Genomic DNA, 25,370 nt, shown 5'->3' on the forward strand with positions numbered 1-25,370 from the left:
CTACAACTAAAAAAAAATCTTAAAAAAACCTACACTTATAGTTGGAGGGGGTTGAAATACCTGAAAGGAATCCACAAAATGTGTAGTGTGATTATGCTGTATATCAGCTAAGAACAATCTTTTAAGTCTACTCTCCAAATTTGCATAAGTATACAGAGGGAAAAGAGCACTTTTAAAAAAGACATAAGGTGTTTATGAACAAGGATCACACTGTGTTCTCCCCCTGTTATGAAAAAGGAAGAGTTTTATCCACAACCTTATCAGATTTCCAAAAATACTGTTTAGCCTTTCATACCTTCTGGAATTTTGGCAGTCACGGCAAGAGTCAACATCTATTGACCACTTTCATGTGTCAGGCATCATTGTAAGCCATTTACCTGCATTAACTCTATTCTCAGGACTACTCTATAAGACAGAACCCATGATGACTCCCAAAACGCTCAGCTGACAGGTGGTAGAACAGGGATTGGAAACCTGCAGTCTATCCTCAGAGCCCTTGCATCTAACTACCATACCATAATGCTTCCATTTTAAAGTGCAACACAAAATCCTTTGTTTCATGTCAAAATAGAAAGTAAACATAGCTGGACATGGGTGTCATATGCCTATAATTCCAGTGATTTGGGAGGTTGAGGAGGATCACAAGTTCGAGGTTTAGGCTAAGCAACTGACCCCTGTCTCAAAATATGAAAAGGACCAGGAGTGTAGCTTGCTGATAAGAGTCCTCCTGGATTAAATCCCCAGTAATGGGGTGAAAAATGAAAGTAAACATAGATTAAAAAGTAAATTTTAAAACTATCCTGTACTTCCTAGCATGTCAACTAAAACGTAATTGAGTATATTCTGATAAACTGAGATGCAAAGGAAGACAAATTCAAATTCCATCATAGGATGTAAGGTGCAAGAAACCAGCGTCTTAGTATGGTGATTCACGTCCAAACAAATGAAATGTGTAAAAGCTGGTGTTCTGACAGCAAAAAAGTAAATAAAAAATATATTTTCAGTTAGTCTATAGTGTCATAAAAGAAAGTATAAAGAGAATGAAATGCAAATGGCCCACAATAAAATGCTAACTGTATTAGATCCAAATTTGCCTTTATCGTGGGGTCTGTTAGGGTAAGATGCAGAGCAAGGAAAATCAATGTTCTTGGCTACATTCCGAGGGATTACACAGGCATGCAGCTCTCTGGCTGTTAGAATAACCAATGCTCCTTTTCTCCCTGGACTCGGATGTGGAGAAAGTGGCCAGTGTCGTGCCAAGACATGGATCTACAGAGCAGGTGTTTTATTAGCTCAACAATAATTTAATCATGAATCTGAGCAAATCATCTGAAACCACCCTTCGGTTGTCCCAGCCATAAATCTTTTCCATGGGCTCAACAGAGTCTTGCCTGACAGAAAAGAAACATGCTAGGACAAGGTTTCCAAAATTCTACTTTATGGGTCAGCAGGGGTCACTGACAAATGTTAACCAGTTCAGGAACGTAATTGAAATATTATACATTACATCTGCCTTATTACAATTGTTGAATGCTTCTGTATACGCACACATGCACACGAACCCACCCAGGCCTGGGCCCCTCTTGTGTGTTTAAATGCCATTCTAATTGGAAATGCCCTTGCCCACTACTTCTTTATGTGTCTACCTGGAATCATCACAGAGCCCTCTCCACCTCTTACCCTTCCTGACCAGGACCCCTGCAGGTCTCTTGTGGCAGGTCTCTGTAGGCCCACCTCATAGTAACACAGAAAGAAGAGGGAAAGAAGGACAGGAGAGCTTGTGCATGTTGGGAAGTGTGCCCGACACAACTGAGAGGCAGGACAGGGCAGCAGGTAGGAGCAGCAGGCTGGGCTGAAACCCCAGAGCCCTCTCACTCAGGGGAGTTCACTGCATTTCTAAACCTCAGCTTCTCCATCTGATAATGAAGTCGGTCGTGATACTACTTCACAGGGTTCCCACAGGAGACGGTCCACATGGGGCACTTCACACCATCTCTGGAACACAGTACAGACTCAACAGTCACCCAGTCTCAACATCTCCACACCTGTGCCCTCAGAAAGGCAGATGTGAGGGTACATACAACAAATGACCTTTAGGGCCTAAAAAATAAGAACTTAATGGCAGCAGTAAAGTTGAAAAACAATAGCACCTAAGCAAAATATTTTCTGATTTTATATTTCCCCGATTACCGTAAAAAAAAAAACAAAAAAAAAAAAAACTCTTTTTCAAAAGAAAGGAAGAGAACAGAACTAAGGAAAGAAGGGAAGGCGAAAAGAAGGAGAGACAGAGGGGAAGGAAGGAGGGAGAGATGAAAGTTTATGTTACTACCCCAGAATTCACCACTACTATAACCAAGGGCTAATAACAGTGCTAATAGCACATGCTTCATCCTAGGGGTAGCGAGGATCTAAGAAAATTAACTCTTTAATTCTTTCAACATTTATAGACTAATAATAGGAAAGCACTACAACAAAGCATCCCTCAACAAAGACAGCTAAAGAGCAGTCATATATTTTTATTACAACAGCATCCAATTTAATTCACTCTGTCTTTGGAGTCAGTGATCATTCGAAGTCTTTGGTGTCTGGAAATGACTGATGACTTCAATCCCTTCCAAAATGGGAGCAAATCCATAAATGACTGAGGAAGGTAAAGATTTCTAATGAAGAACCATTTCTTTCCTTCAAAAAGGATAAATTTTGGAACTCTTTAGAAAACCTCACATTTAATGCGCTTTCTTTTTCCAGCATCCTCTCAAGGTCTGCCTGGTGTGCAAACAAAAGATCCAGACTGGAAAGCAACTGAAAAGAATGAGTGGGGCATTGCTTGCCACCTATTCCTCATCCATGCCAAGTAAATTCAAAGCTGCAGCCAGTTTTTCTCAGTACGATCATTTTTTTTTTTTTTCTGGAAAACTCAAAAGTCAGAATTTTTTTTTCTCTCTCCAATAATTTCTCAAATACACAAATGATTTTCTCTGTACATGCTCAGATTCCATATACTCAAGAATCGACAATTACTCAATGGACTTGGTGGCACATGCCTATAATCCCAGCAGCTGGGGAGATGAAGGCAGAAGGATCCAGGGAGTTCAAAAACAGCCTCAACCACTTAGCCAGGCTCTAAGCAACTCAGCAAGACCCTGTCTCTCAATAAAATATAAAAAAGCTAGGGATGTGGCTCAGTGGTTAAGCGCCTCTGGGTTCTATCCCGGGTACCAAAAAAGAAAAAAAAAAAAAAAACCAATGGACAATTACATTAGCCAAGATCCCACCCACCCCAGTTCCCTATGGCCCAAGGTCACTTATTTTCTTCTCCTAAAATTCTCAGTTCAGTGCAAACTTCTGCCTGTAGCTGGTTTTCAACAGTGACTATGACAGAATCAAGCTAATAAACATATGGTCCACTCTTCTGTCTCATCTGGCAAATGTCCTAATTCTGTGCCACTGCCACTCGATCCCCTTTCCCTCAGATCCACACAGTCTTGCCAAGCATGCCTGGGGCTCTTCGAGATGAATAAGGAAAAACGCTCCATGCAGAAGACAGCGACTCCACAGCACTCACGTGTGCTTCTCTTCCATGTGTCCTTCCCAACGTCCCATGTGTGTCTTTCCCCCATTAAGTCATATTCTCCACAAACAGACCAGAGGGCCTGGATGTCCCGTTTCTGGTCCTCTTATCAACACTGAATAAGAGGGTTCTCACTACAACCAGGGGAAAAGATGCCTAATCAATGCAGCATCTCAAGGCCAGTACAAAAATCCCTACTCAAGACACGCCCTAGAAGGAAAGTTGCCACCAAGAGCCTGGCAAGAATTCCCAGGAGGTTCGCCCCAGAAAGGAAGCCACCCACAGCCCAAGTGCTCCTTGCCTGGACAAGCACTTGACTTAGAGGTGGTGAGTGCACAAGTCTGTGAGGGAGGGAAATACCAAGCGATTGTTCACTTTTCAATGGTTAATTTCACATTGGGTCAATTTCACCTCAGAAAAGAGGAAGGGAGAAAGAAGAGGAGGAAGAGAGGAGGAAGGGGAAGAGGAGGAGCAATAGCAGCATCAGCAGCAGGCACTTGACTCATTCAGCCATCCCACCCAAAAAGCAGAATGGCCCACACAAGCAGGAGCCTCCAAAGAACAGTCTTGACATCACTCCTGTTTCCTCTCCTCCTTGCCCTTCTCCCAAGCACACTGTGCGCAGATTCGCAGAAGTGAAGGAAATAGCTGGAACAGCCCGGGTGCCCAGGCTGCAGGCCATGAGCAGGAAGTCCCTTGCAGAGGCCAGTGAAACAGCCTCCAGGCTTACAATGCCCCTGCAAATCGGTCGCCAGCCACCCCGTGCCTCCGTCCCACCTCTGCCCACATTCTCTCTCCTCTACAGCTCGCACACTTCATATTCTCTGTCTCCCATAAATTTACAGCTAAAGAAAACAAAACGTGGCTGATGGCTTTTCACTAATTCACTCTTTAAGAAATCAAGCCCCAGTGTTTTCAGCTAAGAGATTATGTTGAGGAAGGAAAAATGAGAAAATGTTTACAAGCATTTAGTGCCAAAAATAAAAATAACTCAAAATTTTTCCTTTTCCATCTCCACAAATAAGTCAGTCCTGCTGGCAGTAGTATCTGGGAATTGTTATCCACACTGCCTCCGTAGTATATAGTACACACAGAATTGTATCTGCATGACAGTCAGCAACTCTTCCACATTCTTCCATGAACTCAAACCAGCAGGCTTAGCCAGGACAGAGTTTCTGGAAGGCAACATCGCCTGGAAGAAGGCAAAGCTGCTGGTACGAACCACCAGAAAATCTTTCTTCCCAGACCCATTCCACCTCCCCTGTCACATCTTCATACTCCTCTTCATCTATCCTTTTCCTCTTCCAGAAGCCAATGTTAAGGTAGGGTTGGGGCTTTATCAGAAAAAAAGTTACAGAACAGTAGGCTTTGGGAAGACGGGGTATTCACTGCCTCAAGGAAAACGAACATGAGGTCAGGTGGCAAAAGGCTTTCAGAGGCAACTCCTACACTCAATTCACTCGGCACCCTGTTAAGCTGACCCTTGCCTGCCACTCTCCCACATGTGTCAGAATTAGGAGATGGTTACAGAGGACAGGAATAATTGTACCAGAAAAATCATGTGGGAAAATCATATGTGACTCCCTTAACTACACGCTTTAAGATAAAGAACACCATAAACACCCAAAGTCCTCATCACTAATCAAGTTAAGAATCACTAGAATTTGAGTTTTCAAAATAACCAAGTTGCATTGAGCCCCTTCCACCTGCTTAGCACTGCGTCAGGCAAAGACTGCTGTTGTCCCATGGCATAAGACATTGGAACTCGAGGACCGTACACCTTGTAGGTAATAAAGCATCTCTTAATGTGAGAGGGTCTTTGTGGTTCCAATGCAACACATGGTCACGTGTATTCTGTGGCCATGTGAGATGTCCATCATCCCTGGGTGGCGGGGTGGTACGGGTGAGAGGCCCAGCTTCACAAGTGCTAGAGCTGGAGCAGAGCAAGCGGGCTGAAGTGGGGTTACCTAGCCCCTCCCCACTGAAGTGAAGGTTGCCAGTCCCTGAGGAGGGGAACCCGACAATTCACCCAACAACTGGTTTTGTAATCGGAAAAGCTGATCCAGGGAGATCTGGAACTAGGCTGGGCCTGCTCTAAGCAGATCCCATCTGATGTACTTTCCACAGACTGGGAACTTGAAGCAGCTCTCCACTCCCCGGGGACAGGCACACCAATGCTGCAGGAGACAAGAGAGGACAAAGCCTAGGCCAGCACTTGCCCTCCAGTTTTCAAAACACAAAGCAAAAAGTACCCTATGGGTAGATGGTCAGGTCCTTAATCAAAACAAGCTCTAATAGAAACAAGTTAAGGAGCTGATGGAGAAAATCACTAGGCATGTCTGATCCAACCTTTCTCTATTCACCCCTTCCTATGTGATGGGTGAAGCTCCACTTTTCTTCTCAGGCATGGGTAAGACTGTTTTCCTGAGCCATTCCTGGGGCTGGGGAGATAGCTCAGCTGGTAGAGCACTTGTCTCGCAAGCGCAAGGCCCTGAGTTCGATCCCCAGTACCAAAAAAAAAAAAAAAAAAAAAAAAAGAAAGTCTAATCTGAGCCATTCCCTTACCCAATCCCCACAGCACCCCGTAAACGTTCTAGGTGTTAAGATGAAGTAATGAGTAAAAACCAACATAGGTGAGGACTAGTGCGGAGTAAAAAGAACAGGCAGCAGACCAGCATAAAATGCCTGTTAACAAATAAAAAACACTTTCTCTGGAAAATTCTAAATCACTTGTGCGATCCTATTCTGGAATTTAAAGAAGTAGACTAAGAGTTAAACAATTTGAACACTCCCAAGACCTTTCCACTCTTTGACTTTAATTCCACGCAGTTTTTCTTCCACTGCATGATTAAGGTTTTTATTTTTATATGAAACAAAGTCCCTGGGAGTTCAAAGCGGCCTGTTCAAAAAAATAAAAGCCAAGGGGCATCAATATTAATAAAGCTAAACTAAAAAGATATTGAATAACCTTTGTAAAATTAAAAACAATGACTAATTCAATCCAAACAACTAGGTCATGCTCAAATTCCAGTAATTCTAAAACTTAGATATAATAAGGCAAGAATTTTGCTTTGCTTCAGTGGTCAAAATGAAGGACCCATTCAAGGGCAAGACCAGTAGTACAGGCACAGAGGGAAGGCTAGAAGAACGCCTGGAGGTGGGGGAAGCCCAATGGGGCAAGATTCTCATTACATTACTACCTGGGAATCTGACAGAGTCTGAGAGTGACAAAGAAAAGATTTCTCACAAAAGACCAAACAATCATTCAGCGTACATCTGAGAGACTCTCCCAGAGACAACAAAGCCTCAGCTAGGTGTGTATGCACTTCCCTGCTTAGAAGAGGTAAGTGAACCATCCCATCAAAGAGATGTTATGACATACACATACACCAATGGAATAAGGCAAAATACACCCAGCTTCATCAGACAGGTACACACCAGGTGTAAGGAACTGAAGAAGGGCAGAAGTATAGAAAGCTTTGCTCTGTGTTACTGAGTGAATGAAAGACATGGAAGTTAAAGAAAACCATGCAACTAATTGGGTTTATTGATTTGGATTTGCTTTCTCATTATCCTTAAAAATGATCTTTAATCATTTAGAGGGTAGGATATTGGGTGAAAATGCACATTCGATGCCAAGTTGGACTCACTAAGACACACTCTTCCAACTGAAGAACACCCAGCATTCACTCAGTTGTTAAATGGAATATCCAAGCAATAGAATCTTGCTGGAGGCCAATGTTCCAGCCACCAAGTCTTACCCAATATATCAACAGCAGTACTCAACTTTTTTGGTTTAAATGTCATACTGGTAGAAAAGAATAAAAGCACACACAGAGAAGTGTGCTCTTGGGCAAGAACACAGAACCAAATGACCAGCAGGCAAAGAGCATAAGGGAAGGAAGCCTCACTAAGGGAGGTAGTGGGTACCTGAGAGAGCAGGTATAGGTTTTCAAGTGACACTGAAGCATCATCGGAGACCTCCTTTGAGTCTCCCAAAGAATCTCCTGTGGCTCAGTCCAACTGTCTTAAATAAGACACATAAGTAATCTCTTTGACAGCTTGATTAGATCTTTTTTTTTTTTTTTTTACAAGAGCTTTTAACCAATGGTTGCAGGCTGAGATTTTCCAAAACATTTACATTTCCAAAACCAAAACATGAAAAGAGAAATCTAGCATTATACTGACTTCAGCCAACTACATAAATGCAGTTCAGGTCAGAAAATTCAAGAGGACAGGGTCAAACTGGCTTTTTACAGAAAAACATTTTAAAAGATACTAATGCAACTTTGCATTTCTTCTGGATAATATCAAGGGAGACAGTAAGCTGCTATTTATTCTTACTGTAATGTCGCAAAGTTAAAAAAAAAACTAAAAATCCAATCTTTTTCACCACTGTATATAATATTTTTAGTTTACAGGATTTGATAATTGTAAATAAGTGTAAAACTAAATAACCAATTTTATGTCCCTAAAAAGCAAAATGTTTTCTTAAAAAAACAAAAGGCTACTGATAGATTCAAGGATTTCTCTTGAATTGTTTTAATTAATTAATGAATGCATTTTTAATGTATAACCTAACTGAACAACCAACATTATAATTGTTCTTACATCACCTTCTAGCTTTTATTATTTTAGCTCCTACTAAATCTTTCAGAATTTTGATAATCGCTAACAAATCATGGCTATCACAGAAAAACAAAAAAGGAAGATGAGGTTTTTCCTTGTCTTCATAATATAATGAAAAAGGTACTTCAATCACCTGTCCCACTATTCTGAGCCCTTTGATACTTCTGGGAAAAAAAAAAAAATACAACTCTAAACAAATCAAAAAGATGACATTTCTGATTGTAAATACGAAATAAAAATTCTGCATTACAGAAAAATGACCAATGACTTAGTCCTAAGCAATACTCAGGATTTTACAGTTTTTCAACCATTTTTGTTGTTGTTTTGCAAGTTGAAAAATTAATCACTTCCTTGTATTCTGGCTTATCAACCAGGTGTACCTCATCTGAAAGGAAAACAGGACAAAACAATAAGAGGACAGACTTGTTCTGCATCTCAGTACAACTTATTTGTAGAATTTATGATTGTTAAAAAAATAAGGAGCTAAGGTTTGGGGAAAAAAAAAAAAAAGCCCAGCCTCACTGTTTACTTCTCAAAGACCTTGAAATTCCTCTTTATGGATCCTTTACCTGTTCAATAACCCATGTCTTTCCCTTTGTTGTTAGTAATTTAGTTTTATTAATGTTTCATCTCTGGATTACTAACTGGTTTTAAGTAGCGCCTTCAATAAGCTACTTTGTGACTATGTATCTCTCACTTATACAAGTTAGCAACACACAGGAAGTATTTCACTTCCACGAATAAACTACAATGGTAAATACAAAACAAACTGAAGAGTCCACCAAGTCATGAACTGTGACAAGATGCCAGATTGTCATACAGAATGAAAGGCTCAGTTGACTAGTAACCCAATATGGTGGCTTTTTTCAAACTGAAGAATTAAACTCAGCCTAGATCTAGGGCAACGGAAAGATGTTACCTTCGGAAATATTGGTATCCGATTCCCTCCAGATACTATTAAGAACTGCATTCTTGTTGGCACTCCGACCAGGACAAAGGTCAGGGTGGACTATAGTCTTCCATTTTATCACCCTCAAAGTGCCCTGGGGACAGGGGATCAAGGTAAGACATTGGCAATGACACAATTTCCGTATGGTTTATGCTTAGGACTCTTGTAATGCTGTTCACCAACCCTGCTCCAGAAAAATCAGTTGTTCAAAAACTTCAGAAAATGAGGAAACAGACACGTTCCCAGTTAAAGACTTGTTTGAGATTAATTAATAAAACTCAATAAAATCCCAGAGAAGGAAAAGGCAAAATTATGGGGATAATAAAATGATCAATGGTTGGCAAGACTGGGGGTGGGGTGGGGAAGAGAGGGAGATAAACTAGGGGAGCACACAGGATTTTTTTTTTGTGGTGCTGGGGATTAAACCCAGGGCCTTGTACTTGACAGGCAAGCACTCCACCAACTGAGCTATATTCCCAGCCCCACACAGGATTTTTAAGATAGTGAAACTCTTCTGTATGATACAACAATGGTAGATATTTGTCATTATTCATTTGTCCAAACCCACAGAATGTACAACACAAAGAGTGAACTCTAAGGTTAACTATGAACTTTGGGTGATAATGATGTGCCAGGGCAGGTTCATGGATTGGCACACATGCACCACCCTGGTGCAGGGTGCTGACCATGGGGAGGCTCTGCATACTGGAGGGCAGGGATACATGAAACATCTCCATTCCTTCTGTTCTGTTTTGCTTTAAACCTGAAATTGCTCCGAAAAAAAAAAGAAAAGAAAATCTGACAAAGAAAATAAATCCCAGACAACTAGTCATGGAATTCTCCCACTTGACTATAACAGTTTCAAAAAGAAATTAAAAAAAAAAGTCTGTTGGAAAACCTCCCCAGAGGATTCCTGTCAGCTTTTTGTCCCTTCCATTTCTGATACACCACTGCCAGAGGACTCCCTTCTTAACATTTACCAAGAAACAAACGGTATGTCTATAAAGCTCAAAACTGCCAGGAAATACCCAAGGAAACTCCCCTCGGAGATTTCAGTAATTTTTTTTCATGCCCCAGAGTGTGTGGGGTGAAACAGCAATCTCAGGATTTAGTCATGCATGACAGTCTGAAATGTTTGTCTTTACTCATCCACCATTCGCCCCAATTACAGAACATTCTTCTTTGAAATTTCTTAAGAAAAGTGAGCCATCACTGTGACTGGAAGACTGCATTCTGGATTTAAACAAAAGAATAGGACCATAGACCCAATTCAGACTCCTCCCTCTGTCTAATTTGCATGACAGCCAAGGCTTGGCAAGTGACTAATGTCACTAGTCCCAGTTTCTGTTCAACCACCTGAAATTTCCTTCCACAAAATGTGGCTAAATTAAGTAGAGGGGAAAGGAGATGGGAAATATTTTGATTTCGGAAGTCTGGAGAAATTAGGAGAAGATGACACTTGTGACTGTATTCCATGTTGCTCAGGTACTCAGTGCCCTTTGCTTGTCCCCCAAACTCCCTATATTTACCATGCACAGCTTTCCTAAGGAATCTGTGAGGTTAAATAAACATTCTGGCAAGTTAGTAACAAATATCTCCAAAATGCAACTTGCAACGCACCACAGAACTGTGACCTTCTCTCCACTTACCTGGGAAAGCGTGTGGATTGGGCGACCCTCTCTTAAGGCACTTAGAACAGAGGATGTGCACCGTGTAGTGCAGTCCAGGCCATTCCTGAAGTAGGACATTCAGTTCCTCTACCAAGGGGGTGATGGCTTGCCATGCGGTCCATATATTTGGTAAAGATGCATGGCTGGCAATGGACAGGGTATCTGGCTGCAGGACCCCCTTGGCAGGTCTGTAACTCACCACCACAGGAACCTTTCCTCTATATGCAAAGATCTGAAATTTACCATCCGATCTGTGCACTACATGACTGTTGATCTGGACACTGTAGCGTGCAAACAACCCAGGTGGAAAGGTAAAGGGAAAACTATATTCGATCTGCAGCTGCTCAGCCACAAAAGACTGCCCTGCTAGGTTGGTCCCATTAATCCATGCCTCTGCATGGGGCACCTCATTCTGCACATAGCATGGGAACTTGTACCAAGCCGTGGACCCATTCAAAGGCTTGCCCTTAGGTTTATTGAGGCAGTAACAGAGTCCCATCTTCTCCAGCAGCTCCAGCAGCAGCTGCAAGTCCTGCTGAGCCTGGATATGAGGCTTAAGCAGCAATCGAATGACATGGGCTGGCAGGAGCCCATGCAGCAGAAAGCCCTCCACATAGTGATGGAGCTGGGTGGCCCGGAGCAGGTCCTGGCTCTGGGTGGGCAGCGACATCACTGGGGAGCTTTCCCCCTCACCCTCGCTCTCTCCACTGGTCCCCAGTAGCAGTTTATGCAGCAGCAAGGAAGCATCCCTCTGGAAAAAGACATTGAGGATGTCAATGAGGCGGGTGAGGTTGTGGAAGACGTGCTCCTTGAGGGCCGGGCTATCCTCAAAGTAGAGCAACTTGCCGCTCTCGTGCAAGTAGGAAAGGGCACTCTGCAGTCGGTCCTCGGTCAGCCCTGCCTGCAGGCCCAGGCGCGCAGAGTCCCACCAGCTGAGCCAAAGTCGTTGTGCCTGTGGTGGTTGGAAATGCAGTTCCTCCAGCACCTGCCAGGATCGAGGCAGGACTCTATGTAAGTTGGGGAAGATTTCTCGGTGCTCAGCTACAGAAAGCAGTTTGTCCCGAAGGCGCTGCAATTGACGGGGATCCCTGCAGCTAACGGGCAATACTGGAGAGAGGATCTGCAGCCGGTGGTTGAGCAGGTATTGAAAATGGGCCTTGCGTCGCCGAAGGTTCTTGTCAGAAACACCATAGTAGGCTGCGTGGGGGCTGGCAGAACGAAGCTCAAAGTCCCGGGTCAAGGCCTCATCTACCACCTGGGCTAGACGGCTCAGGCCCTCAGCATCGTGCTTCTCCTGCAGGGCAATCTGGCGGTGAATATCCAGACACTTCTCCTCCAGCTCCCGCTCCTCACATAGGTCTGCATGTGTGCCCACAATGCACACCACAGCATGAGGAACCCGTGCCCCAACCCGATGCAAGAAGGAGCCCACAGTACTGGGAAAGCGGCGTGGTTCATAGGTGGCCAAGTTGACTACCAGCACATACAGGGCTCCTGGGGAAAGGAAGAAGGGCTGGATCACCTCATAGCTTTCATCACCAGCTAAATCATACACGATGAACCGAAGACCCCTGGAAGCATCAGCTGTCCAGCTGGTCACCTCAATGCCCTTGCTACTGGTGGGAGGGGAAGGTGGGTAGCTCTTCTCTTTGTCCCCTCCTCCATGGCTTCCCTCCACTCTCTCCTCAGTGAGGCAGTGCCGGAGCAAGGTCTTTCCTGCAGCCTTATGCCCCATCAGGAGCAGCTTGAGGCGGGGCTGCACCGCTGGCTGGGAATGAGCTAGCTCCTTCTGGTAGGCCGCTATGTAGGGGATCCCCTTCATGCAGACCTCGTAAGGGGGCTGTATCAGTGGGTTGTCCTTGATCTTCCACAGTCCCACACGGGAGAGCTGGCCAAAGTTGTCAGGCAGCACTGCGATCTGGTTCCCTTGCAGCACCAACTCCTCCAGGCCTGTCAGTTCCACAATGGAGTCGGGCAGGTATCGGATGCGGTTATTATCCAGCCACAGAGTGAGAAGCCGTCCCAGCCCCGAGATAAGGGATGGCACTGAGGTGAGCTGGTTGCGACTAAGGTAAAGCTCCTCCAGACCAGCCAGGGGCAGCAGAGCGGCAGGGAACTCCTCAAAGAGGTTGGAAGACAGATTGAGCATTTTGAGTCTTTGGAGCTGGCTGAACTGGGTGGGCAGAGCCTGCAGCCCGTTGTTGTCAAGCATGAGGCTCTCCAAACTGGAAAGCTCGCAGAAGCCGTTGGGCAGAGTGCCAAGCTCGGCCCCACTCAGCCAGAGGATCTTGAGGGCACGCAGGGCACTGATATCCTCAGGTAGGCCTCTCAGCCGGTTGCTGGACACGTCCAGTTCCTCCAGGGCCGCCAGTTGCAGCAGCTGCCGGGGAAAGGCAGTGAGCTGGTTGTGGTCCACATCGAGGGTGCGCAGGCGGTAGAGGCAGGAAAGGGAGTCGGGCAGGTGCGCCAGCCGGTTGAAACTAACATCCAGCTCCTCCAGGTGGGCAAGGACGCCCAGCTGGGAGGGCAGGGCAGGTAGCTGGTTATGGCTGAGGTTTAGCTTGCGCAGCTCCCTTAGGGCACTCACCACCTCGGCGCCCAGGGCTGTCAGCCGATTGTGGCTCACGTCCAGTTCGGTGAGATGGTGGCCGAGCTCTGCCACCGCAGGGGGCAGCCGGGCAAAGCGGTTCCTGCGCAGGACCAGGACGCGTAGGCTGCCAAGGGCCGACCCCAGCCCTTCAGGCACCTCCTCCAGGCCGTTGTTCCCCAGGTTCAGCACTTCAATGTCCCCGATGTTGGCGGGCAGCACTAGCTGGGGAGCGTCCGGGGACTCCAGCGGATCAGCTCCGGCTCCGGCTCCGGGGCAGCCCCCAGTCGCGCTAAGCGTTAGCTGGCGCAGGTTGCTCCGCAGCTTCCTGGCGCGAAGGGCGGCGTCCCGCCACAGCCTCACCGTCTTCAGGTTGCCACTGTCCTTCCCAGCCATGGCGGGGCCCGGGACTGACACCCTCAAGCGGGCGCGGGAGCCCACAGCTGCATGCCGTGCTGCACCCGGGCCGGCGCCGGTCTCCCGGGCCCTCTTGCTCCCACTCCTCGCTAGCCTCCACCCCTCGGCGGCCAGCGGATGTGGGTCCTAGCGCAGCGAGCGGCCCGGCGCCCGCAGCTGAGGGGCGGCGGCGACGGGAGCAGCTCTGGGGGGCGCCGAGCACGCGGCGCGGGGGGAGGCGGCAGCCGGCGCGGAGTGCAGCTCGCATTCTCCGTTCTCCCGGGCCATGGGCGCGCCGGGCAGCAGGGCCGCCGCCCGCCGCGCCGCGGAGGATGCCTGCTCCTCCTCCCGCTCCGCCCGCCTTGCGGCTCCTGGGTGCCCAACTCCGGCCCCGCTACCCTCGCAGCCGCGGCCCCGCGGCCGGCAGCGTCGTCGCCTCCACGAGCTCCGGGAGGAGGGCGGCGCTCCGCTCCGCGGTGGGCATGCTGCGGGCGCAGGGCCGGGACGCAGCCGCAGGGCCCGGGCGCAGCCGCGAGGAGGGGGCGGCGGCGCCTCCTTGTCTCCGCTTCCCTGGGGCTCGGGCGGGAGCGCGAGCTCCGCGTCCCCGGCGCTGGGAGGGCGCGATCGGGAAGCGGCAGCGCCGCCCGGCGGAGCGGCCCCCACGTGACCGGCGGAGGCGCCGCGTGTTCCCGGCACCGCCCCGGGGGCGGGAGCGGCGGACTAGCACCGGGTGCTGGGCTGGGGGCTCCGAGCCCGGAGCGGGCCAGCACTGGGCCAGGAGGCGCGCAGGGACTCGTCCTCGCTGCTGATCTGGGGCTCCGGGTTCTAGCGATTGGGTTCGCCTGCGTCTGCCTCTTTGTTGGCCCCAAGTCTCTAAGGATTTCTTTCTTTTCCCTGTGGGATCCGCTGGTTTCCCGTCTCGTTCTTCACCTGCTTCCCCTTCTACCTCCACCTACCCTACACCCACACCCTAATGGAACTGGAACTGGTAGAATTTGAGTCCTGGGTGTCATTGCAGGAGCTTAGAAGGAGACATTGGTTAAACAAAAGAAGGGGGAAGGCAGGTAATCATTCACTCATTTGCTAAATATTGAGGCCCTATTTTGTGCCAGACCAAATAAAGGAGAGCGGTTTGAGCGGACACTTCCCTGGCCAAATATTGGTGGTCGAGGTAGGGGCAATGAAAAGTGTTTTATCTGGGGTATCCCATTTATCTTCACAACAGATGCGTGAAACAAATACCACATCCTGAACAGTACAGTACCTGTTGCTCTATGGGTTCAAGAAAATGACAGCTGTTTCAGGTAAAATTCACAGTACTCAACTCAGGTTCATGTTCCTACTGTGAGGAAAGGTTTCTTGGAGAAATTAATACGAAGTAAATGATTTCTTCAGAATTTACCAAAGCCTTGAAACCTGTGAAGACCCTTCCTTACCACCTCCATCATTGCTTCCAAGTTGGTTAATCATGAATCAAATAGTTTTCAGGAAGGTGGAACTGAATTTAGTTAGTTAAATGCACCTCTTAAAACCTTATAGCTCCACATGTCATTTAAGGACCGTTTCCTGTGCAATTAACAGAGAAGTGATAATTTGTCTCTTTAAAGAGAATGACTGAGAGGAAATCCGCCCCCCTCTGCTAGGTCTCCCATACCACAGGTGAAATGTGGGTAACTGAACAGCCAGAGCTGCTCTGTGTTCACTCTACAGACCTTCGTATGGCAATAAATTGCTCAAGGGGTCTACCCTCCCAGAGATGCTCAAATTTTACAAGAAATAATTCAAGGCAAGAAAGCTGACCCTTTTTTCACAGAGGTAGAAAGGGGTCCAAACATTTCTAGGCGCTTGTCAACTCACAAGCAAGGTAAAGGGTAGAGCCAGGTATGTTAAATCCCCATTTGGGACATACCCCTGAATGTATCGCCCTTATGATGTTTTTGAACTGGACCCCAAATCTTCCATCCTTCACTTCTTCAAAAACAAATCTGAATGTCACCTTGCGGAAGGAGACCAGACAAGGCATCAGCTCTCTACTCCATCTTAAATGGCTAAATGTAAGTCCTAAAGTGGCTTAGATTATGTCTAAATAGCATGCACTACACTGTTCCTCTTGGAAGCCATCAGAAAATTAGTATGTTCCCATCTTAAATGTCTTTTGAAAACTGTATTCTACCTTTATCAACTAGTAATTTGTTTTATCTGATAAAGAAAACTGCATAGGACCAGAAAACACCTCTCCAGTGAGAGGCGCCATATCTGATATGAATGAGTTTGGTCAAAAGGAACTGTCTCAGAAGCTCTTGACTTGCAAAGTGCTGATGCAGTTAGTACTGTAGGAAGCCAGGTAAGAAGCCTTGTCCACATGTTCTTATGAAAGCCAGTGTTCTAGAAAACTAAAATAAAACCTCAGGGAAAGAAATTATATTCATTATCCCTCTTATGCCCACGTAAGAAGGACGTCTGCCCTGAGCAAACAACTTGGCCCTCTTGTATCCACACTACACCCTGTGTGGTTAAGTTTCTAATGGGCCAAAGAGACATGCCCTCTCTACCTTTTAAAACACAGTAGGTATGAAGAACCTTAAATTCCAGATGTAGACACCCTCAAGACTGGGTAAAGAGTGCTATAGTTTGGATCTTGAATGTCCCTCAAAAATCCAAAGTTTGAAAGACTTAGTCCCTAGCACAGTGCTATTGGAACATGGTGACACCTCTAAGAGGGGGCACCTAGTAGAAGATATTCCAGTCATTGGGGGTGTTCCTTTGAGAGGGATCAAGGGATGCTTCCCCTTTCTTTTCTTCTCTTGTACTTTCCAGCTGCCATGAGATGAGTAGCTTGCTCTACCACGTGTTGACTGTAATGTGCTGCCTTGACACAGGCCCTAAAGCAGTGTAGCCAATGGATCATAGACTATGAGCCAAAATAAACCTTTTCTCTTTGGAAGCTGTTTATAGCAACTTTCTTTTGTAGTAAGAGAAAGCTAATGAATTTAGGGAGGATGGGGTGGTCATGGTCATTCAAAAGGAGTTACTCATCCTTGAGCCTGGGGTTTGTGCATGGGGCTTGACTAGCTATGTACCCACGTGGCTCCTTGCTGCTGGATGGAGTCAAGTTAGGATGAGAAGGGGCATGAGCATGCCACATTTATGAGCATAATGTAATGCATTTACATATTTAGGTATATAGTATGTGGGTATCCCTTGGTTCTCTTGCCCCAGGCTCTAGAGATGGCAGGATAGTCTTAACCCCCCCCCCCCCAAAAAGCCCGTAATCCCAGTGACTCAGGAGGCTGAGGCAGGAGGATCTCAAGTTCCAAGTCAGCCTCAGCAACTTAGTGAGACCCTAATCAACTCAGCAAGACACTGTCTCAAAACTTTAAAAAGATTTTTTAAAAAGAGGGCTGGATGTGACTCAGTGGTTAAGCGCCCCTGGATTTAATGCCTAGTAACCACCACCCCACCTCCATAAAAAAGAAAAATCTCAGTTTGGAGAACTGCTTAGTAGAAGTTTTCTTGTCTTAGATTATGTAGTATCATAGGCCTGACCTATAAACTTTACAAAACTTTTCCAATTTAGCCTTTTAATTTATTGTTTTACTTACACTATTGCCATTTGAGCTGGTGCCCTGTGATTGTTATAACATCTCCTGCACAGTGGCTTTGTTCCGGATTCCAGACCCTCTGTGGTACACACAGTTATTTACAGGTTAAGAAGAGGATCTATAAAGAGGTAGTGCCTTACTGTGAGACCTTAAAAGATACAGCTAAGAAGAAGGGAGGATTGTGGTCACTCCAGAGAAGGGTTCTCCCTTTACACTTCTGTCAGTATTAGCCTGAATTGGGGGCAAGTGGCAGAGATCTTTTGCTCTTATTCCTTGATAAGACTACAAATGAAATCCACATGATCTTTATCTCTAGTGTCTTTCCCTCCATCTTCAACATACACAACTCTCCTCCATCTTGACAAATTTCCCTTTCGACCTTCCTAATGCCCTTGTTACAATCTCATTTCCTTATCACCTGTCCCTATAGAATACCTTAGATGGGTTGTCCAAGGTGATCTGGCTCTTCTCCACTGGTTCCCTCCTTGGGCCAAGGAATCCCACCAGGTCACCAGCTATTTTAGTCTACTTTTTCACTGCTGTGAGTAAAAGATCTGACCAGAACAATTTTAGGGGAGGAAAAGTCTATTTAAGGTCTCAAGGTTTCAAAGGTCTTAGTCCACAGAAGGCCATCTCCTCAGAGTCAAGGTGAGGAGAGGGAAGGAAGCAGCTCATATCATGGTGATCAGAAAGTAGAGAGAGACTCTATTCTCCAGATACAAAATATATATCCCATAGCCACACCCCCCAAGAACCACTTCCTCCAGCCACACCCCACCTGCCTCCAGTTACCACTCAATTAATCCCATCAGGTATTAATCCCCTGATTGGGTTAAAACTATAACCCATTCCTTCTCCAGACGTTCTTGCATCATCTCACACATGAGCTTCTGGGGGACACCTCACATCCAAACCATAACACCAGCCTTGCTCTATGAAAGGTTAGTTAACCAATTCTACTTCCTTGACCTCCCATCATCGAAAATGTTAAACTCCTTAGGAAACTTTCTTTTTTCTTGGCCTGTAGGATGTTTGGATCTTCAAAAAGAGCCCTGTAAAAATTAATTCTTTCCCTCTAGGAATCAAATTTGCAATTAGATGAAGTACTACCAAATGACCCATTGTAATTAGATGGGCAAACTGGCTAGGGTCTGCCCAGGTATGAAGGGATGGCTTCTTTTGATAATACTTAGTCACTATGATTTTTCTGCTTATTTTACTCTACCTAATTAAAATACATAATTATAAAAAAAAAGTATTCTTTTCCACTGAATTTTAACTTTGTCACTTGTGACTTGATAAAGTCTTTATTGTAGGGTGACCCAATGTCCCAGTTTGCACAAGACTGAGGTGTTTCCCAGGATGAGAGACATTCTGGACTTAAAAGCAGGGCAATCCTAGGAAACTAGTACAGTTAGTTCACCTGCTTGGTCTTTTAAAAGAGCCCTTTCTCTTGCTCTTCCTTCATCCTTTAAGAGTTCAGAAAGCACTGTTTTCCTGAAGTGCAGCATTTTACTGGTTCATCTTTAGACTCAGTATAGTTCTGATTTCATTTACCTAGCTGCTTTCTAACTTAGAAGAGAAAGCATTTGTGGGCTGGATGTTCTAACTAACAGTGGAGTATGGAAACTATCATGTCCAGTCTTGAAAGGATATTTGGCAATCCCTTAACCCTGCAATGCAAATGAGACTCAGGTCTGGGTTATGCCACATGAGAAAACAAATTTGAACTCTCCTTGAAGTCTGGAGTTGTTGAGTATATACTACTTGATCATGAAGGGGAGAGCTTCCCACATTGTTCTCTTGTAATTTTAGATTCAGCCGATGTTTTACAATAACAAAAACATCAAGGTTTCCTTCTTTCTAGCTAAATGTAACTAAAAGAAATCTCACTCTTCTTGGCTCTGCTTTACAAAAGTCAAGGAAATCAAGGGAAAAACAGAAGGATGAAAAGAAAGGGCTGTCCCTCTAAAACATTTTAGACTTAATTTGAAGAACAGTATTAAAAATGAGTTTTAAAAATTGACATCAACAAATTGGCTATGGTGGCGTACACCTATAATCCCAGGTACTTGGGAGACTGAAGAAGGTGGATCACCAGTTCAAGACCAGTCTGGACAATTTAGTGAGACAGTGTGTCAGAAGATAGAAAAAGAGGTTGGAGCTCAGTGATATAGCACTTGCCTAGTATGTATGAACCCCTAGGTTTGATTCCCCAGTTCTAAAAACAAAACAAAACAAAAAAATTGACATCAATATGCTCATGTTTACTCTGGCACTATTCACAATAAATAAGATGTGAAATCAACTTAGGTGCCTATTAACAAATGAATGGATAAATAAAATATGGAATATGTACATAATGGAAGATTATTCAGACATAATGAAGAATGAAATCTTGTCATTTAAAGTAAAAATGGGTGGAACCAGAAGACATTGTGTTAATGAAATAAACCAGACACATAAAAGCAAGTACTACCTGCTCTCCCTCATACGCAGAATTAAAAAAAAAAAAAAAAAAAAGCATCAACATGGATGTTGAAGAGTGATTACTAGAGATTGGGAGGGGGGCATTGGGAGGAGGAGGGTAGACAAAGGGAGACTGAACTTAATCAATGCATACTGTATGCTTGTGTTAAAATATCACACCAAACTTCATTAATAGGTATAATTAATACATGGAAATCAAAATAATAAAATATGTTTTACATCAACATTGATCAATTTAACCAAAGAGTGGCTTACAAGTTGTGTCATCTAAACTCCTACTATTAAAATAAATAAATAAATAAATAAAATAAAAATAAAAAATAAAAAAGTAAACTCCTACTATTGGGCCTCACTGCCCGAAATAGCTAAGCATAATTCACCAGTGTCTATAACTGAGATGTATTCAAATGGTGTTCCATGCACCCAAACTCTGTGCTGTGTGCTGTCCATGCAATATTTCATTTAATCACCACAATCTCCCTGAATAGTAGATTCCATTATTATCCTCATTTTAGAAATAGAGAAAAAGGAAGGCAGAGTCGGTTGGTACTAGAATCCAGACTCAAAACAGAGTACAAAATTCATGCAGTTGGTCCTGGTGCTATTGCATGAGGGGTTGGAAAGGTGGAGGGAGCAGGTTCTATGCTCCCTGGAAGCAGACTGAATATTTTAAGTCTAGAGTACCAGATGGAAAGCAGGACTCAGGAGAAATTGAACTTTGCTCAGAATCAAAGAATGTCCTATTGAGCAATCAAAAGCTCTAAACAAACAGTATTCCCAAAATACAAGATCAGGATTTAACATCTATTATTAAATGTTACTGCAGGAAACCAACAGAATTTCTATGCCAGTTATTATTTGATCTGTCTTAGACAAATGGGTGTAATACCAGCATCTACAAAATCCATACTTCAATTAGAAGGCATTTCACACTATATTGATAAGGGCATTTGAAAAAAAAAAAAAAACTACTTTATCAAGTTGAAATTAAGGACAAAGAATCTAACATCTTTTGTTTAGGTTTTAACAAAAATCTAATTTAAGCATGTCCCCCCTCCTTCCTAAAGTTCAATAAATCTGCCTTTGAAGCATCATTTGATTTGTCTGATTTTAATACAAACCAGTTCCTATCAGCAATGGTTAAGAGCCTGAGAGTTGTCACCTAACTACAGAGAGTTAAAAAAAATATATGTGTTCAAGACACTGACTCCTTCAGAAAGCAAAGGCAAAATTGTACCAATATGTCCACTGTTTTTTCTTTCCCTTGTACTACTGAAAACAAATTTATCTTGGAATGGGTAGCATTAAATTTAACATTGGATCTCTTTGTGTTTCCAGGTCAAGTGGGAACACATAGGCTCCCTACCGAGGAAAATAAACTGCAATGTATTTTTAGCATCCGTTAAAAGTACTTTCAGCTGAAGATATTCTGCAGGAGCCAGTTTATTTCACTGAAGGCCAAAGGATTTGCCACAATGTCACCTACAATTCCAGAACTTTCTCTAAGGCTATGTAAATATGCCCCCACCCCACCCATTCCACTGCACACCATTCTCAGTCCAAATCCTGGAGCAAATATTCTCTTTCTGAGAAAAAGAAGGAAAACCAGTCCAGTGAAAGATAAATGGAAAACATCTGTGAAATAGTTATGACAAATGAAACTAACTATAGAATACTTGGCACTTTGAAATGAAGCACATCCAGGAGGAGGGAATAGAGAATGTGTTGCAGAGGGGATGGCCTCCACTGTGCTCTGTGCCCAGCGCTGATGATAAGCCATGGACAGACCTCCACTCCATGGTCAGGCTGTTTGAAAGGTGCCTCTGAGGTGCATTGTACTGTTAAGGTTTGGATGTGAGGTGTCCCCAGAAGCTCTTGTATGAGACAATGCAAGAAGGTTTAGAGAAGAAATGATTGGGTTGTGAGAGTCTTAACCTAATCAGTGAATTAATCTCTGATGGGATTAACTGAGTGGTAACTGAAGGCAGGTAGGGCATGGCTGGAGGTGGTGGGTCCCTTGGGGTGTGCCTTTGGGGCATATATTTTGTATCTGGCAGTGGAGTCTCTCTCTGTTCCCTGATCATCATGTGAGTTGCTTCCCTCAGCCACACCACTCTCTCCCACCATGATGTTCTGCCTTACCTGGAGCCCCAGGGAGGGGAGTAGGCTGTCCCTAGACTGAGACCTCTGAAACTGTGAGCCCCCAAATAAACTTTTACTCCTCTAAAATTGTTCTTGTTAGGTCTTTCAGTCACAGCAGCGAAAAAAGCTGACTAAAACATATGCAAAGCCACGCAAGGAAGCTGTTTCTACAGACACCACCACGTTCAAGTGCAAGGGGAGAATAAAGTTCAGGTAGTGTCTACTTTCACTCCTTCCCTTCAAGGGTAGTGTGTGTGCATGAGTTCTGCAGACCTAGTAGTGGAGTTTTAGTGACTAATCTGAAATTTAATGAAATTCAATGACAGTGAGACAAATGGTTAAAGACTTTACCTCTGTCAGCAGAGTTTTTAAAAATATTTCCCATTTTTAAAAGTGTATTTACTTGACTCCTAATCTTTGAATAACTGACACAGGGATACTGGGCTCTCCTTTTTGAACATTGTCATTCCCCAAATTTTTGTAAGTCTATAATGGCATAATATAACTTATCGTGAAGCATAGCATGAAGAACGTAGTCTTCCCAAAGAACTAAAGTTTTGATTATTATTGTTATCATAAAACTGTGTCAGTCAGCTGTCTGATACATAACAAATACCTCAGACAATCAACTTATAAAAAAGAAGTTTTATTTTGACTCACAGTTTTGAAATTTTTAGTCCATGACCAATTTGCCCTGTTGCTTTGGGCCTGGGGCAACACATCATGTTAGGAGCACACTACAGAGCAATCTGTTTACCTCTTACCCAGGAAACTATAGAGAAAAAGAGGAAGGAGCTGGAGTCCCTATATACTCTTCAAGGGCATGCCCTGATGACTACACCTTCCATTAGGCTCTACTCTTAAAGGCTCCACCACCTCCCAATAGCACCAAGCTGAAGATTAAACTTTTAAAACAAGGGTTTATGGGGGAAATTCCACATCCAAAGTATTACAAAAGCCGTGTATTTATTAAAGAACATGAAGCCAAATTTGCCATTTATGGTCTTCCTGATACTACTCTTGTAGCAAAAAAGATTTTCTATATATTATTCTGTAAAACAGAACCAAAAGCCCTATTTCCCTTTCTACTCTCAGCTCCATCCTATGAAATGGCGAAGTTCCTTGAAATAATGTCACATAAACATAAGGGAGTATGGAGTGTCACAATGTCACATTATGTTTGGTCATAGCTTTATTATTAATCCAACAAATATTTTTGTCAGATCCTGTTTAAGATGTCTGAATACAAGATAACTCGAGAAGACTTCTCTGTTCTCTTCGTTGAAATATAAAATTAATGTATTTATCTTATTATTAATGTTTTAATTAAGATAGTCTTCAAAAGCTGTGGTCCTCTGGTAAGTTAAAAAGAGACTATTTAAAAATTCTCAAAGCAGATTTGATGAAGGTCTAGATAAAGCAGCCAGCAGACACCTCAGTTTGATTCCTTTGTTTCCTGACTACAGTGACTTGACTGTTCAGGTATTAAAGAACAATTTGAGGAAGCCCTTCCCTTCCTCCAGGGGAATATTGTTCCATGGTCTTGAATAAAATCATATTAATATTTTATTTACATTTTCAAAATTACATTTTGAATAATAAGTTTATGTATTAGGGATTTGGGTTTTGTTCTAATATGAAATATTACATTTATTATGATTTTTCCTTAGTTTGGCTTATTTTAATAAATTTTCTTTTAGTAAGCTTAAACTAAGTGTACATAGTAAATGAAAATATGCCCCAAGATTAACTGGAAAAATTATAGGAGGCTTATTCTAGCAGTTTAGGGCCTATACTACATTCAACATAATCACATACCCTCTGTGCTTATCATTGTTGTGTTAGAGTCTGTGTCTACAAAACAAGTGCATTTAACTACAACCAAACTCTCAGGTTTTCTCTCAAATGTTAGTGTTCAGATGAGAAACTTAAAATGGATAGTTTTAGTTTATTTTTGAATCTCCTCGTACATGACGTTAAATCTGAAATTATAGGACACACTTTTAAAAATACAGTTGGTGTGATGCTCAACTCTTTGGTATCATTGCAAATTAGTGGTTCTTTTGCCCAGCAGCCATTTGTCCAGGTGGCCCCACACCCCTGCCTTCACTTAATTAGATCTGAGGTAGGCACTTAATGGAAACTGGGCCAAAGTCCCCTTCCTGGATATTTGAACTTAGGACTGGGAGAAGGAAAGTCAGACTTTCTGGGGGTCTAGATGGTAATGGTGGGGCCATGGGTAGGCATCTCTATACTATTAGAGATTTAGGAGCAGAGGAAAGTCAATTCATCAAAAAAGAAAATCAGAAAACCTGTTCACCTAATCCCAGCAGCTTGGGAGGCTGAGGTAGGAAGATCACAAGTTCAAAGTCAGTTTCAGCAAAAGCAAGGTGCTAAGCAACTCAGTGAGATCTTGTCTCTAAATAAAATACAAAATAGGGCTGGGGATGTGGCTCAGTGACCGAGTGCCCAGGGTTCAATCGCCAGTACAAAGAAAGAAAGAAAGAAAGAAAGAAGAGAGAGAGAGAGAGAGAGAGAGAGAGAGAGAGAGAGAAAGGAAGGAAGGAAGGAAGGAAGGAAGGAAGGAAGAAAGAAAAATTAGGTGTGAAATGATGACAGGAGAAAGAGAGCAGATTTTGGGGGGTTTCCAACAACATTTGGGTTTCTTGGCTTGTCCTACCTCTATTCCCTACCCTAAAGCCTTATATTAAATCCTCTTTGCTAGATTGCCCTTGAATTGGTTTCTCTCCTTTGAAGCTAAAAGATCATGATAGAAAATTTTATGTGAAAGTGAGTTTGTCAATTACAGTCCATCAGGGGAAAAAAAAGGTCAATGCTCTCAACCAAGGAACAGTATGTTAGAGTGTGCTCAGTTCTTGCAGCCTTTCAAAGAAGTGCAGAGACTATGAAGGAAGAGACACCAATCCAAGGTTGTGTCACCAAAGGCAGATGGAGGAAAATAGACTAAGAATTAGAATTTTGGGCAAGAAGCCATCTGAGATCAAAGTCAGATGAAAAACAATCTTCAAGAACACAAGTCTTGTCTCACAGTAGCAACCAGATTCTGTATTGTACCATTTTTTTGAAACTAAAATAGGAGCAGTTGAGAAAAATGTATGATATTGGAAATTAGAAGGGAAGTATTTCAGAGAAATTGAGGACTTCAACTTCAAAACTTCAAAACTTTTAACTCCCAAATCCTCCACATTTGCCCTCTTTACTCCACTTCACTCATCCCACAACCAGGATTGAGACTTGCCCCTTGTATAGCAATTCAGCTCAGATCAACTTAGGTGACTTTTCATGATACTGAAGAAGAAGAAATGCCATTGTA

General features: G+C 43.8%; 1 protein-coding gene across 3 annotated transcripts in view; it reads right to left on the minus strand.

Annotated features, from left to right (window-relative positions):
* Positions 1–13,811, minus strand: part of Mfhas1 (multifunctional ROCO family signaling regulator 1) — a 94,435-nt gene extending 80,624 nt beyond the window's left edge. For all 3 annotated transcript variants that reach the window (XR_007108255.1, XM_047548820.1, XM_047548822.1), the window contains exon 1: positions 10,799–13,811. Coding sequence is in view for 2 of the 3 variants with exons in the window: in XM_047548820.1 (XP_047404776.1) it covers positions 10,799–13,802 (3,004 nt within the window). In the remaining variant the exon portion in view is untranslated. The remainder of the gene's footprint in view (positions 1–10,798) is intronic.
* Between the last annotated feature and the right edge of the window lie 11,559 nt (positions 13,812–25,370).

Source organism: Sciurus carolinensis, chromosome 4 (assembly GCF_902686445.1).
Source record: "Sciurus carolinensis chromosome 4, mSciCar1.2, whole genome shotgun sequence".
NCBI classification, from domain to species: domain Eukaryota; kingdom Metazoa; phylum Chordata; class Mammalia; order Rodentia; family Sciuridae; genus Sciurus; species Sciurus carolinensis.